The sequence below is a fragment of the Rosa rugosa genome, chromosome 2 (genome assembly GCF_958449725.1).
Source record: "Rosa rugosa chromosome 2, drRosRugo1.1, whole genome shotgun sequence".
In the NCBI taxonomy this organism is placed as follows: Eukaryota; Viridiplantae; Streptophyta; class Magnoliopsida; order Rosales; family Rosaceae; genus Rosa; species Rosa rugosa.
In genome coordinates this window covers 34,079,088-34,094,946 of record NC_084821.1, presented here as the reverse complement: position 1 = coordinate 34,094,946, position 15,859 = coordinate 34,079,088, and the positions used below count along the sequence as shown (strand labels likewise).

The 15,859-nt window shown below is 36.4% G+C and overlaps 1 protein-coding gene and 1 long non-coding RNA gene across 3 annotated transcripts; both read right to left on the bottom strand.

Annotated features, from left to right (window-relative positions):
- Positions 1-4,397: 4,397 nt before the first annotated feature.
- LOC133728507 (uncharacterized) lies at positions 4,398-5,733 on the bottom strand. Its single transcript, XR_009855872.1, has 2 exons — positions 5,465-5,733; positions 4,398-4,649 (listed from the first exon to the last, which is right to left on the bottom strand). It is a non-coding gene; the product is annotated as an uncharacterized LOC133728507 (long non-coding RNA).
- Positions 5,734-6,332: 599 nt separating this feature from the next.
- LOC133732396 (protein IQ-DOMAIN 5) lies at positions 6,333-14,548 on the bottom strand. Of its 2 annotated transcripts, none has more exons than XM_062159938.1 (9): positions 14,393-14,548; positions 14,231-14,306; positions 13,702-13,832; positions 13,404-13,521; positions 11,753-11,989; positions 9,348-9,575; positions 8,826-8,939; positions 7,073-7,562; positions 6,333-6,744 (listed from the first exon to the last, which is right to left on the bottom strand). In XM_062159938.1, the coding sequence occupies exons 4-9, from the start codon at positions 13,485-13,487 to the stop codon at positions 6,593-6,595; spliced, it is 1,305 nt and encodes a 434-aa protein (XP_062015922.1). In that variant the 5' UTR covers positions 13,488-13,521; positions 13,702-13,832; positions 14,231-14,306; positions 14,393-14,548; the 3' UTR covers positions 6,333-6,592. The 2 variants fall into 2 exon arrangements, with proteins under 2 accessions (XP_062015922.1, XP_062015923.1); XM_062159939.1 differs by having other exon boundaries at positions 13,702-13,824.
- Between the last annotated feature and the right edge of the window lie 1,311 nt (positions 14,549-15,859).

Here is a 15,859-nt window from a genome sequence, read left to right as displayed (position 1 = left end):
ATTCTTCTCTCCTTCAGTCTTCATCTTTCTCTTTTTCTTCTCTCCTCTTCTTCTTCTTCTCTCTCCTCTGCCAGTCAACCACTCAACCTCAACTTTGCTTCTCTCTTCTTCTTCGTCTTCTTCTTCTTCTTTCTCCTCTGCCAGTCAACCACTTTGCTCCTCTATTCTTCTTTCTTCTTCTTCTTTCTCCTCAGCCAGTCAACCACTCAACCCCAACAAATATGTTTTTGGCCGGATTTCTTTGTCAAATTCCTCGACCTCCTCAAATTCCTTAAGTTCCTTCATCAGCTGATCTGTTTCTAGCCGGATCGGTGATAGATCTTCACCGGATATTCGGAATCTAGAGATGGTGCAAAAGGCTCGAAAACCCGAGAAACCCGGCCCGGAAAACTTCAGTCCGGACTGTCTCCGGTCCCGACTTCGGGAAAACTTCATCTGAGACCGACCCGAAAATTTCGGGCTCGGTCCCGGGCTTAGCATATTGACCCTTGGGCTGGGACCGTGCCCAGGCCTAGTTGCAACCTTGTGTTCCCATACTTGGTTGTGAGGTGATTTAGAAGTCGGTTTCCATCCTTCCTTTCTGAATCCAGATCATCTAACAAACTTAGAATTCTCCTTTTATTTTCTTTTTCTTTTATTTGAAAATCTCAGTTTATAATCAAAAGAAAATCAAGTACAATGGGAGAGGCATCACCTCGACCTCTCCTAACAAAAGACCTACAAGGAGACAATCCCCTTTGTGAATCCAGCAAAGAATCAAGAGAAAATATGATAGTGGGAAAGAAAGAAATAAGGGCTAATTCAGTTTAGTCCCTTGAACTTTATAGCTAAAATCATGTTAGCCCTTGCTCTTTCAATGTCATCAATAACAACAATATACTTACTAATTTGATCAGTCTCACCCCTCCATTAAGCCTATCAATTTTAATCGTTAAATGTTGTCATAATTTCAATAGCCCTACTTTTTTATGATTTAAAATGACATGGAGTGTCTAATCAACTCAAATCCTGACATGGCAATTGGTAGATCCAATTTGATTACATAGCACAATGTGATTGGATTACTGGCTCCCACAATTTGGTATAGGGTGCGTCTATTGCCACCTAACCATTTTCTTAGTTCACCCTACAAACATTTGAATTATTGAAAGACTATATTACCCACGTGCAAAATGACTAATAAGTACACTAATGTTTTAAAATTTAAATTTGTAAAGAAAACTAAATACATAACTATTTTTTTTTTTTTTTTTTGAGGGGAAAGGAAGATATATTCCTGTGATCGAAAAGATCATACGACCGTACAAGGTCAAGCTAGGAGATCCGAAGATCACCCATTACATTCGTTGCTCAAGTAGTGCACTGACTGCACATTCGTTGCTCAACTAATTAATTAAATACAAAAACTACTTAATTTCACATTGGATAACGTTAATCTTCTTCTTCTCTACCCAAATTTGAATTTATTACTTATTTTTTTGTCTTTTTGTTCTCTCCTCATGGTTAATTCATTATTCAATTCACAAAACCATTAGTGTTAAGTTCTTCAAAATCTTTGCAATATTCTTTATGAACACTGAAAGTAAAAAATTAAAACACGGAAAAAAAAAACAATCTTTTCTTCATTACTCATAGTTGTTAACTTACTAATCTTTTGATATAGATTGAAATAGACGAACATTGAAACTGAAAGAAAAAAAATGGAAGTAAATCAGATTATGATTTTATTAGGAAACTTTAATATATTTTTGTTTTGTTATTGGTATAAATTAAATGAGAGATTTTTGTCAATTTTTTTTTTAATTGGATATGTCATATAAGGATATTTCTGGAAAGAGAAATGGGTTAGATAAGTAAATTTAATAATTGAAATTAAAATGTAGGGTGTAATGAGCAAGTAGGGTGAACAAAGTAAATGATAGGGTGGCAATAGCCGCACCCTTTGATATATCAATAAAATGTTTAGAACAAGACCACCAATACATTAAGTGAGGTTCAAACTTCATAACCTTTAAATTGCAAGCGCTAATGTGGTTAAGCAACAAGCTTGTTAATATGGTTACTTTATTTATCTATAGATATGTGGCAAGCTTTGGTTGGCTATCTTTCAATAATAATAAAAATTATCCAAACCTTGAAAGGGGGAGTTTTTTTTTTTTTTTTATCAAATAAACAACTCATATACAACAACTAATCTATTGTGAGTCGAACTCACAACCTTCCACTTACAAAGGGGAGACTTATGCCACTAGACCAAATGGTAGGGCTAAAAGGTGGAGTTTTGGGTTTTTTTTTTTTTTTTTTTCAAATAAAAGTTATTTATAGATATCTCACATTCTCAAGTTACCAATCGTACATTCTCGTTTACTGCAATAGTGATCCAGTATATGCTACTAGGCCTACTAATTACCCTTCATTTCAACCCCCACCATATCAAAATTACTCCATGCCTGAAACCACTTTTTGTTGGTAATGAAAAATTTCGTAGAGGATATTGACTCACTAATGAATGCAGATTGGAGCGGGAGTTGACCAGGAACTATCTGGAAGCTTCTTTTGAGCGTTGACTCTAAAGTTTGACCGTCGGCTCGAAGAGGAGGGGGATACCTGCAGAAAACCTTCTGATGCCTAAGTCAGTACGTTTCTTAGTCGAGCCTAGTCAGAAGAATCGGAATGAGATGGTTTACCTTGACGTTGAGCTGCCTTTATATAGGCGATGACTTACTTGGAGGACAAGCCGCCATTGTTCCCGCTTTTATGGTCGCATTTACTTACTCACTTATGATGATAATTATTGCTGCATTAACGACGGTTAATCATGACTCATTTACGAAGGTCATTCATCGCGCATTCATAACCGTATTCACTGCGCGTAGTTATTATCATAGTTAAAGCCGTAATAATCGCCGCATTCATGACTGGAATTTATCGTCATACTAACAACGGAGTTAATCGCCTTAATTGCGACCCCAGCAAAAGTTGACCACTCCCACACTTTTGGATATGATCTGCCTCACCATTATCAACATTAGGTTGATTCTCATTTACTAACCATGAAACATATGGGATTAGATTTTCCAACATTTCGTGAGGGTGATCGTGTGGAGTGGCTACACAAGGCTGAGTAGTACTTCTGAGCTTTATCAAATTCTTGTGGGGATCAGAGTCTCAGTTGCTTATGTGCACCTTATTAATGATGCAACAGATATTTGATACTTGTTCCAAGATGAGTACCCAAACAATATTGGTTTCTCTGAGTTGCTTATGAAATAATTTGGCAAAACACTAAAATTGATTATCGGGCTGCTTCGGCAAATATGTATCAACAAGGCTCTGTTATGACTAACATGCTCAATTCAATAAGCTGTCCAGAAGGGCATCTGAATATCCAAGAGAATTTTTATAATCAAGTTTTATTAGTGGCCTGAAGGAAGAAATAAGGAGCGATGTGAAAGCACACAATCCAACTACACTGCTCCAAGCGGCCAAGCCTATGAATTAGCTAGAATCTATGAAGAAAAGTTTATGGGACATAAGAATATCAGCAAAGACTCATATTTCAAGTCTACGGTATCACCAAAACCAAACAGGGATACATTAACAGCAGTATATCTCAAAATGGCAGTTCTTTCACTAAAGGGAATTCATCTGCCAGTAGTTGTAATACCAAAAAGCAGTTATGAAAGCAGAATTTAATGTAAGAGAGCTAAATATTTTTTTTGCATTTGTTTTTGTTTTTGTTGGTTTTTTTTTTTTTTTTTTTTTTTTTGAGTGTGTGTGTGTCTGTGTATGTTTCTGTGTTTCTGTGATGAACAATACAAGCTAGGTCACAACTGCAAAAAAGGGCTTGAGGCTGTCCAGGAAACTCTGGATACAGGGGCAGGACTCCCAGAAGTTGCTTGAAGATGCATCTCATTCTGATATGGAGGAACCATTAATCTCATTGCATATTTTGCAACTAATTAATGATAAACCCAAAACCTTGCAGTTGACTGAAATTTTCAATGGGAAATCTGTACATGTCCTCATAACTTTGTCCTAACTTGATGAAGAACTACAAAGGATATGAGGATACTTCCAAATCACTGCAGGTGGTGGCCAGTAGTGAGAAGCTCAAGACTGAAGGACACAATGATCTATTCAAGGTTGTCCAGTATCAACTGTTAGCTGTTTTGAGATCCTTCTGGTGTGGAATGGCCAAGGAAATTGGAAGACATCACCTGGAACGAGGTTGCAAATTGATAATTGTGATTTCTTGCTAGAAGGTTTAACCACTGGAAAACTGAGCTTATATCTCTGATTATTTTGGTGCTTTATACACCTAAAAAAATGTGGACAAAATACCAAAGGAAATTTAAAGAAGCCGACTTGTAACAGGTTCTATCTAAAGGACTGTGTTGACTTTTAAATTTCCACTTGAATGATGTTCGCCCCTCGCCCCAATTCTGAGTTCCATTATTGGCAAAACAATAGTACACCGATTTTCTAAGTATCCAAGTAATGGCAAATCTTGAAGCCAACTACTTTGAAAATTGTAGACTCGAGTAGTACACTGATACGCTCAAAGCAAGCGCATAATTTAACCCTGAAAAGATCGTTAGTAGTATAAGCAAATAGGGATCGTTCTATTCCGGGGATTGAGGGTACACCTGTCATTGTCAAACAATTAAACAATTAAAATTAAAACAAAGTATAATATTCACAAATGTATTCACAAAATATAAACATTTTACACGAAAAGGGGGGATTTTGTTTTTGGTTTTTTCGAAAATGAAACTAAGTTAACAAAAACAATTAAAATGCAAAAACATAAAAATACGAATGGAATGAAGGAACAAAGATCAAAACCGAAACTTATGATTAAAATTGATTCAAACCCTAATATTGTTCATCTAAGTCATGAGAAAGGAGTTGATCATGTGAAACATTCGAAAGCAAATGAATTCCCATTTTTTACTTTTCAATGCTAATTAACCTAAGCGAAAGCACCTAGATTAATCCTATCAAACATGCAATCAAACCCTAGAAAGCTAGTCAATCATGTCATGTTTAACGCATTACACATAGAGAAAGGCTATCAACTCAAGTGTACAACTTAGTATGGAAAAGTCCACCTAATTGCAATTCTCTTTAATTAAATTCGATCTTTGTACAAAACCTTTACTACTTTGATTCAAGTTTACACAAAACGAAAAGTCGATTTCATGTTCTTAAACCTAGCACCATTCATATCGAAACCCTAAGTGTTTGCAACCACATAAGATTAAAATACAAAAGTTATCTATAACGCAAATTTAATTAAACAAACCCACATAAGCAACTCTCGAATCACAATATATGAATCTGAAAATTCTCAATTAATCATAAAAATTCCAGAAATAATACTTTGTTCAAACATATATGTCAACTAGTTCATAACCAACGAAATTCAAAGCAAAGGTTACAAAGGAGAATAGGATTACACCGTGGATGAAGATGAGATGGATGATTCACGTTGTGGATTCTTGAAACTCGAAAGCAAGCTTCAAGGATGGCTATGGATGGAAGTGCTCACGGCTTCTCTTCTTCTTCTTTGGCCTTGCTTGAACTCGTGGAGATGACTAAACTTGAAACTAGAGGATGGAAAGGAAAATGGAAAGGAAATGGAGAGACAAAGAAAATGGAATGGATGAAGGAATATCCTTTCTTCTTTGTTGTAGCCTCTATTTATAGGCTACCAAGCAAAACTATTTGGATTTAAACAAATGATGATATGTTAGGTTTGAATATTTAAACACTAATGGAATTTGTTAGGTTTGAGTCACTTTCTACTCATTTTTCCTTCAATTAATTCTCCACCAAGACTTCAGATTTTGCCCGTGACTTCTTCATATGAAATGATCCATCATGAGTGTAGATCATTCTGTAAAATTTTCAGAATTTATCTCCATGTGTTTGGGCCGGAATTTCTGCTGGACTCCTTACAGGTCCAGTTTTCCAGTTTTGCTTCTGCAGAAAATTGGGCTGACTGTTTGAAGGCCTTCCACTTCTTTTTGGCTCTTGCACTCTTCATAAGAAATGTTTCTTAGGATGTCTAGAATGGATCTGGAAGGTTTCAGCTCATTTGAAGTTCATTTGGTCAGGTGGTCGCTCCTTCTTCCTTGCTTGGCTTGGTTTCTCCTAGCCGGAGTAGGAAAATGTGTAAAGTTGACCTTTTTAGTGCATTTCCATTTTTCTCCATCATTTTATGGACCTAACACTTATTTCATCATCATCTACTCCAATGTACCTAAAAATAAAAATTGAATTAAAAATCGATTCGTTAAGGAATTAACTAAGCAAAATGTGAGGAATTAACTATTAAAATACCACATTAAAATGCTCCTATCATACACCAAATATTAATATAGTTAAAAACAATCAAGCATGCTAATCATGATCACAACAATCACGCATTGATCCTACTAGTCTTATTCCCTCCAACAATCACTAATTGATCCATTCCTGAAACTGCTGCTGTTGCATCCTCTCAGAATGTGTTTCAATATGTACAGATATAAAACACCAAACGCCTCAGACGGGTAATGTGCAGAAACTTAGTTCCATGTGGCATTTAAAGTTGCATATCAACGGCTTGCGGGGATGACTTTGAAGAGTCACCTTTCCCACTGGGTTTTGATCTAGCCTTGACGAGCTTCTGAGAACTGGGTGTCCCTTTGACATTAGATCTAATAGGATGTCTGGCAGTTTGACCACTAAGACCTCCTGATCAAACCAGATAGACACATAAACATGGAGCAGCATAGTTAATCCTTGTTTCATAAAAGACTTTAGATAAGACATTACACATGGAATTCCATTAATGCAGTGTTTAAGACAAGTAATATGACATCTCTATGTGTCAGCTGCTTATCTAGAATCAGATATGCTTGTGTAGAAGTGTTCTTATTATTCAAAATGTATGATTAAGGGAAGCTGTATATACTGCTAATTCAGAAGAAACTGCTACCCCCTTTATCAGTAAGGAAACCTAGGATTGAGATTGCACATATGAAAGAAACACACACACACACACAGAAAGATGGGGACTCACCATTGCTAGGCAGAGACAACCGCTTCTTCGCCTGTTTATTCAATCCTGTTGTTCTCTCTTTTGGATTACTATGGGATCTTGATGCAATATCAGGTTTCAAGTTTCCTCTTTCAATTGAATCATCCAAACAGGGCTTGGAATTTGGCTTTCCAAGTTGGGTGTTGGATGCCTCTAGCACACCTGCCGACTTGCTGGGTGAAGAATCACACCCATTGGAATGAAAGGGTACAGCTTTTTGACTTACAAGATTCGATTGAACAGTTGAAGCAATAGGTTTCTTGCCAGCAGATTTTAACCCTGATCTGCTGCCATCCTTGGCCTCTGTTGATTCATTCTCATCTACCATTACTCCATCTCTAAGATTAATATCTAGAAAGCGGTTCTCCCAGGGACGGACAGCCATCCATCTTTCTAACCAGTTCCATCCCCAGCTGTTTTTATCTGGTTCGAACCCAGAGGGAGCATGCTGCTGTCTTGTTCCAGCTTGCCACTGCAGAATAAATTTTGTATGTAATCCCAAGTAGGTGATAAACACCTCTAATTATAGACAAATAAAAGACTAATACTGCTTATTTGGGACGTGTGTAAATGTGCACAAGTGCTTAGAAGGGTAATTTGCAATGGAAAAAAAATGGTAAATAGTATTTAGTAAGTTTAGGAAAGTATGCATAATGCTTTAAACACTGTGTCGCCTGAGAATAATATAATAAAGCCACACACAAAGTTGTACTTCGGCCAGCAAACTTACTTATAAGAGATACATTTCATTTCTTTCCTTTCTCTGTAGGGAAGGAAGAGAAAAGCTTCTTTCCATCTCTCTTCTGACAAGTGTATTACTTTGTACATGTTAGAAATTAGAACCCATAACTAAGGAGTATGCTGTGCAGGAAATGCACACTGACAGTCACTATTAGCTTCGTTTTTTATTTTGATAAACTATAGGGGAAGGGAAAATTGAACGCAGAATCTTAGGTGTAGAGGTAAATACTCCTGACGGACCTGACCACTAGAGCTACTTATTATATAGACCCTCGAAGCCTTGAAGGGTTCTTCAAAGCTGACCATCACCTTCAACAGTTTAGCATTATGATTGGGATAGCAGATACAACAAAATACGCATTCAGGAAAATTTAGAAACCCTTTAATGACATCATTAGCATGCCGCATCTTGGGCATTGTTTAGAAAAATACCACCGAAAGCAAAAGGAACGGAAGTCTACATTTGGAAATAGCCATATTAGCAGTGTAGTATAATTAAAAATCAGTTCATTCAGAAGAGTTGGTAATCTATAAATTGGATAAACATGATGCTTCATAAATCCTCACAAAAAGCTGAACCATATGAGATTCAGTGCAGTGGTAACTGAGATACCACACTGATGAGACAAGGTTGCCTAATGATGGTGATCATAAAAGTAGTTGTCCGAACATCAAATGAATTCTACTTGAAATTTCTGTTTGAAACAAAGAACTAAAAAGATTAATTGATATGATGAGTCAATTCATTATTTGGTTCCAAGCATAGTGCAATTATTATTCTATTTATCAGAAGAAAAAGAAATTATATTGAAGATCAGAATCCTAAGACAATCTTACTGTCCGGACAGCATATCCACATTTAAGTTTCTCCTTTTGTGCTGTGTTTGCAGTGTGATAGTGTTTCCTCTTTCCCTTCCTTTTGTCCAATGTGAATGAAAAAAAAGAACAACATAATGCCACTTCTTAAAGTCAACAAAGCTTTATCATGTTTTACCTGATGAGCAAGTGCATATGCCATGGCTCTCTCACGCTTAGCTGCAGCCTCTTGCCGCTTCAACAACTTGGCCTGAATTTCTTGAACGGATCCTACACTGTCACACCATCCTTCCTGCACCACAGTCAGAAGTAATATCAAGCAGTTAGCAAGCCTATACAGATGTAGGATGCTGGTGGGAACAAGTATGTAAGGTAAGCAGACCGAAGTCAATGTAGAATAATCAGCAGGAGTCATTGACATGCATCTATTGCATTTTGGACCTGTTCATTAATTACAGAGAGTATTACGAACTTCAAGAATGCTCTAACGGCATATTTGATTGCCTACTTATGCAATTCAATTTACTATGACATCTTTCATCATCTTAATATGATAAGGTTCCATCTGAAGATGATATTGGTTTTTAGTACTGATCAACATGAACATAAGTACGGTTCCTTCTGAGCATGATTATGTGTCATCTCATTCAATATTGTAGAGTAGTTATAGTACATGAAGAATCAAACAATTATTGCTTACTTCTATTTCTCGGACACGAGCCTCATTAGTAAGTTGTTGCTGTAGTCTCTCTTCTGTCGTTTCACCTTCCAATGCCAGACGAACACGCCTTGCTCTCACACGAGCCTGAACTCTAACTAAAGCTTGCATACAGCGAAGAGTTATTGCAGCTTGCTTCCTCACAGCATGGCCTCTGACAAGAGCTTGAAGTCTTACTAATCCTTTTAAAGCCCGAAGTGCTCTTCTGGCCTGATAAATAAATATCACAAAAAGATTATAATCTGATCACAAATTTAAAAAACATTCCAAAATGAACCAACAAATCAAACTATATTTTGTTTATTTTATTATTCGAAAAGGAAAAGAAAAAAAAAATACTATATGGACCTACTCTCTGTCAAGTACAAACTGATTGAAGAAAGATATACTAGATTGCGGGCATATTGCAGTAAAGTTAACCAACTCTTCAAATCTAATTCTCAAACAAACTATATTCCCACATTTACTATTCTACTACAAGATTGATAACCTGTTACTATCTAAGTCATGAAAGTTCATTGTTGAACAAAAGATAGTAGGTATAATTTGGTTTTACATAATAGGTACCTAATTGCCAAATTACAAAAAGGAACATGTCAATATGTTAGCCACCTATATTACTTAATTATCAGATGACATAGTTTAAAAGTTGCAGTTGCTCAATAGTTGTTGCCACAATGTATATGATAATCTGCGAGACTGCATCCAATAAGTTTCGGTATGCAAAACCAAACATCCATACCACTTAATATGGAGCTAATTCAAAGCACAGTTTAGATTTATTGTCATGAAGCTCTAAAGACAAGTAGGATTGCAGTGCAGAGGCTAAAAGCACTCTTTTTTTTTTTTTTTTTGAAAAGAACAGCTTCTTATTGAAAAGCATAAAAAAAAAAAAAAAAACAAAACAAAACGCAGAATACAATGAAGGGGACAAGAAGTCCACAGGGAAAAATAAATAACTTAAAGAAGGCAGCCAAAACAACAGATGAAAAGGCTCAACTGCCACTAAAACAGCCTCGACAAAGAACCCAAGACGGCAACAGTTGCCCAATACAGAGGAAAGAGTATAATCTTTAAACTCTCCAGAGACATAGGCCTATAAAGATGCCTAGAACTTTAATTCTCCCCCAAAGATCTTCCAACTCCACATACCATAGGCTTCAAAGATCCTTCTATTTCTTTACATCCAAACGACCCAAATTACAGCCAACACCCTGCAGGCCCAAAGGATTTTGGCCTCTTTCCTTTACCAAAAACAGTAGATATTGACTTAACAAATAGATCCTCCCTGATGAACTTGCCTGAGCCAGTCCCGCCTCCATAAACAACATTCTCCAAAAATAAATAAATACAACCCACTTCACAATGCACAAAAACATGATCAACACTTCCCCTCAGATTTGCACAGAACACACCAGTAAGAGAGAAACAGCATCTTAGTCTCGTCCTTTGAAGAACATCACAAGTATTCACCCTCAAATGCGCCACAATCCATCCCAAAACCTTTACCTTAACTTTCCAAAGAAAATTTGCTGGAGAAGAGACTGGATCTGAAGTAGCATCACTGAGCCTTTAAGCACTTACTTTCATACATCTAATAGTAATTTTCTTGAGGTTTCTAGTCAGAATTTGGGTCAAATTATTGTACCCCTGATTCAATGGTAACTGTCAAGCTTCTATAAACACTATGGTAGAAAAGACTGAAATTCGATGGAATTAAATTTAGCCTTAGGATGATACAGAGGTTTCATAATTTAGCAATCTTTCTATCTATAACACAAATATATTTTTCATTCTTAGGATTAGGTCAAATAGTTTCATTTCATTGACTTTACCACAACATAATACAACACAAGTCATGTAGCCACTTTCATCTGATAGAGAGAATCAAGATTCAAGTTTTCTTTATTTTTATTTTACGCATAATTGACTACTGGATTTACTACTACGCAGAAGGCTCCCACAATATGTTTTTCATTCACCTATACTTTTCTCATCCATCTTTGGCTCTTCAATATGTAGGACCCTGATCTAGCATGTGAATAAACAAATTATATAACAGATATGAAATTTAGGAATTCTAACCTTGCAGCAATTACATGTTACACTATTCAGAATTGTGATTGTACTTGTGTGGTCATGTGTACATGGGCGCATAACAAATTCTCAGAAATATTCATTATCTCTCTTCTTTAGTATTACTCCTTAATCAGTAGAGATGTCCTAAATTCAATATCCTTAAGAACATAAAAGCTTGAATGTGAAATCCCTAAATAAATTCATTTGAAAGACTAATACACATTTGAGTCCATATAACTAGTTATAATACTTGAACAGTGTTGAGTGCTGACCAACTGCAGCTGCATATAATGAGAAAAACTTAATACCAGAAAGCCACGAAAAGCTGTTTGGATGCATGTAGCCGCCCACTCTTCTCTCACATTCTGCTCACTCTGTGCATTCTGTACTTCGAGTGAACTAGAAGGAGAATCCACAACATCTGGGTTTAATTGAGGATGTCCAATTGGTGGAGCAGCATTGGCATCAAACTCGTATTGCAGTCTATCTGAATCAATTTCAACGGAATGCTTTCTCCTGTGCCGAAACCTGTTAGCAGTTGTTCTCTGCCATGATTGACAAACAATGAAATAAGTCAGACTGACTTATACTTTGATCTTGAAACATTACCATTCAATATATCTTGGAGCTTCTTGGATTGTTCATATGCCTACAGAATATCAAGGTCTTATATTTACATTAATAAGTTATGTTGGTTTTCCACTGTAACCAAAAGTGTAATTAATTAAGACATGGACTACTACTATAAAGTTTAACACAGCTGTGGCCTTTCCTTACAACTTACCAGAGAACCCAGCATCTGGAGTTCAGTATACATGTAAATAGAGAGGTTAAAATATTTGGACTTATAATCTCCAGCTATGATAGCATTCTTGGTTTCCCACCATTACCACAAGCCTGAGGTATTAGGATCTGAGCTAACTAATGTCTTCCTAATCTAATATACAAAAACGTTGAGTTCTTAAAGCATGTGCAGCCGGTAGTATTTAGGCTAGTGACTTTAGACTGGGCTAACTAACTAGAGGCCAGCTTTTTGAAGAGGCTAAATTAAACTAGGATTCTTTTTTTTTTTTTCATTTTTTTTTTTTTAAGCAAAGAAATTAAACTAGGATTCAGACCAGGCTAAAACTGGGGCCCACATACATGCAACACTTAAAAAGGCTACCGAATTTAATGGTCATGATTTTTTGTTTAAAATGAAAGGTCCAGCCTTAGCCCTCACGGCTGGAAACACAACACTGATGAGAAGTCTGAATTTATGAATAGTGTGATTTTGGAGCTCTAAATTTCAGTTTAGGCCTTAGTCCTTAAAATTTATGGGTGCACATGCTCTTCGCAACTCTTCCTAGTTATATTATAGTCTGGAAAAGTTAAATGAACATTGCAATCACGGGAAAATATGTTCAACGATTACATATGGATCCCCTCCTTTGATAAAAATTTGTAGCTTTAAGCATAGTAACAGGATGAAAGCTATCTCTTAACACCAAATCAGAAAGAGTACATTTCCGAAGTAATTAGCAACAAATTCCTCCACTTAGGGTATATATGGACAAACTCAACTTGAGCATATGTGCTGAGTAGAGCCTATAACTGGTAACAGAAAGAAAGCATTGAACTTGATATAATATCCAGACTTTACAAATACAGCAGCTCTAACCAAGAAACACAGATATCTCCAAGCACATGGGAGTGGTTGTATGCAAAGTAAGAGAAGAATATATAAATCTTCATAGAACATCAATGGTGCATATCCTAAATTCTCAAAGACCAACCAAATAACAGCCACAGCACTGATCTAATATTTTGGAAAGTACAAGCATATTCCGGCAGATTTCAATAAGATTAAAAGTGATTAGAGATACTAATCCAACCTTGCAAGACACCAACAAACAACAAGAAAAAACGAAAACCAACTTTGTTATAGAAGGTTAAGCATTGGACAGAGATGGTACTGACATTGTCATCTGTCACTGAAGATTGCGACTTTTCTGATTTTTTCAAGCCAACCAATGCCTTAATCCATTTACCCGAGACACCCATGGCACCGATTACTTTATCTCTACCAAATCTTAACCTGCTTCAGAAATTTTTTTTCAAAATTAGTTTTGAAGTACACGAATGATAGTAAGTAATTATAGTTTGACTTATCAGCCAAAACAAAAAAAAGGTAAAAGAAGACTGACTAAGAGAACAAATCATCTGGCTTCACAACTGAATAATTTGAACTAACATTGCAGAAAGCAAAGTTACATACCCTGATTTCTCAGCTATTGTTATGAATCTCCACCCAAGAAAGAAACTATTGCCACCACAGAGCAGTCACTTCATTAAACATAAATATGCGAGGGAGCAGCACCCCCATGCAACCTCCTCATGTCTGGTAGACTTGAAAAAAGAACAAGCAGCTCTCAAAATGCTCGAACCGATAGATAATAAAATATGCATTTCAACTCAAAGACACATAGCAATGATCACTGACAACTCAAAGACCAAACTACAGAAACTAGAATATCTTGGCATGGTCCAAAAAGATTAACTCTTAATAACAGATTCCATATACAAATATAGAAAACATAAATATGGCAATGCGAATTGACCTTGGACCTTACACCCATGTGCAAGAAAATTATTAGTTACAGCGTCGTGATCCTATAACAAATTGTGCAACTTTGTCAAACGGAAATAGGGTGGTGACTCTAGTCTAAAGTCCCACATTGACATTGCTTCCCAAAAATAGAAGAATTGTGAATTACAAGCCAAAGAATCGGTTTCATCAAACTCACCCCACGCCATGCCTTTTAAATTGATAGCAGCAGCATCGCGTAAAACCTTAAAACCCCGAAATTTCAGAGCTTGAAACTGGAAAGAAAGAATCGGATATCACGAGTCAATTCACTTGAAACTTGAATAAAATGATGAGAGAGTTACAGGTCAGCGATGGATACCTTGACTTTATCCAGCCGGTCAAACTAGTCAATGCCAAAGAATTCAAGTTGAGCTCTGCGGTGGTCTGAGCTGAATGTGAGGTCGGAAGTGAGGGAGTGTTTGAAGGAAGAGGAGGAGAATGGAAACGACGCGTCGTTGCTGGCTGTGGTGTGGTGTTTGGTCGTTGTCACGCAGAGTCAATCACGGGATTGGCTGAGACTTTCTGTCTTTTTGCCACGCATGTTCCGCCATTATTGACCCCGCGCGCCTTTTCACCTTTTTTTTTTTCTTTACTATGTACCACCACCTCAGGTGAAATTTTTTAAGTGTAAATTTCTAGTTAGGTAAAAACCGTGGTTCAATATTATTATATATCTCACGGCTAGAGTCAAGATATAATCTTGAGTCAAGGAGCGAATCACATTTTAATTAGTTTAATATTCATATTTCATAATCAAAGTGAGACAGGTATCACAACAAGATCTTTGAAAGTATGATAACTTTCGTACCTTTATTTAGTTTACAAGAACGTCGCTTGAAGCACAAACTCTCTAGAACAACTTTTTCAACATTTTTCGTTGAAAAATGTTGAAAAAGTTTACTTTCCCCTATTTGTGCACTCATGGGCTGACTACAGATACTGAATACCCCATAGAGTAAACTCAACTACACAAAAGGTTTTCAATACCAAAATTCTATAATCATAACCACTCAAACTCTGATTTATTATTTCTTTCCACAGTGTAAATGCATGATCATGTAGTATAGATTCGAACACAAGAATACATGCTTTTCAAATTGAAACTGACAGGACCTGCCCCGAATTCCACCCTGAAATCCGAGGTGGCCTTGTAGAGCCCACCTTAAATATAACTCTATTGAAAATTCAGCAGAGTCACCCCTAAAAATGGACTACCCAAAACCTGTAGAAACATCTTCACACTTCCAAAGAATCATCCTTATTCTTCTGGAGCCACCCTGCTCCCCAAATCACAACAATTACACAATAAACAACTTAAATTCGACAATACAACATATTCCAAAATCACAAAAATTCTATAACAATTGTCCCACAGGTTATCAGAGCAATCTAAAAGAGAAAAAAAAATTCAAGATACAAGTAGGTTCAATAAGTAACCTACAATATGAAATACAACAGCAGCAGATGCTATGCCCCAAATCCTACTAGGCCGAACCAGCTACTCTGTAGACTGGCATTTGAAACCGAAAGGCCCAAGGGAAAGTAGATAAAAACTTTAGTGTGAGTGGAAAAAAATAAGTAATTGAAAAGAAAAGAGATTTTATACTTTCCCACATTTATTCCTTTTAAAACTCAATGCATGCAACATTTATAAAACAAATTTCTTTAAGCTCGAAAACTAGTGAAAATATACCAGCTCCGCTGGTTAAGAGACATCGAACTAGCCCCGCTAGTCAAGTAACAATAGAGTATGGGGAATGAGTTATCACCATACAAATAAGGGAGC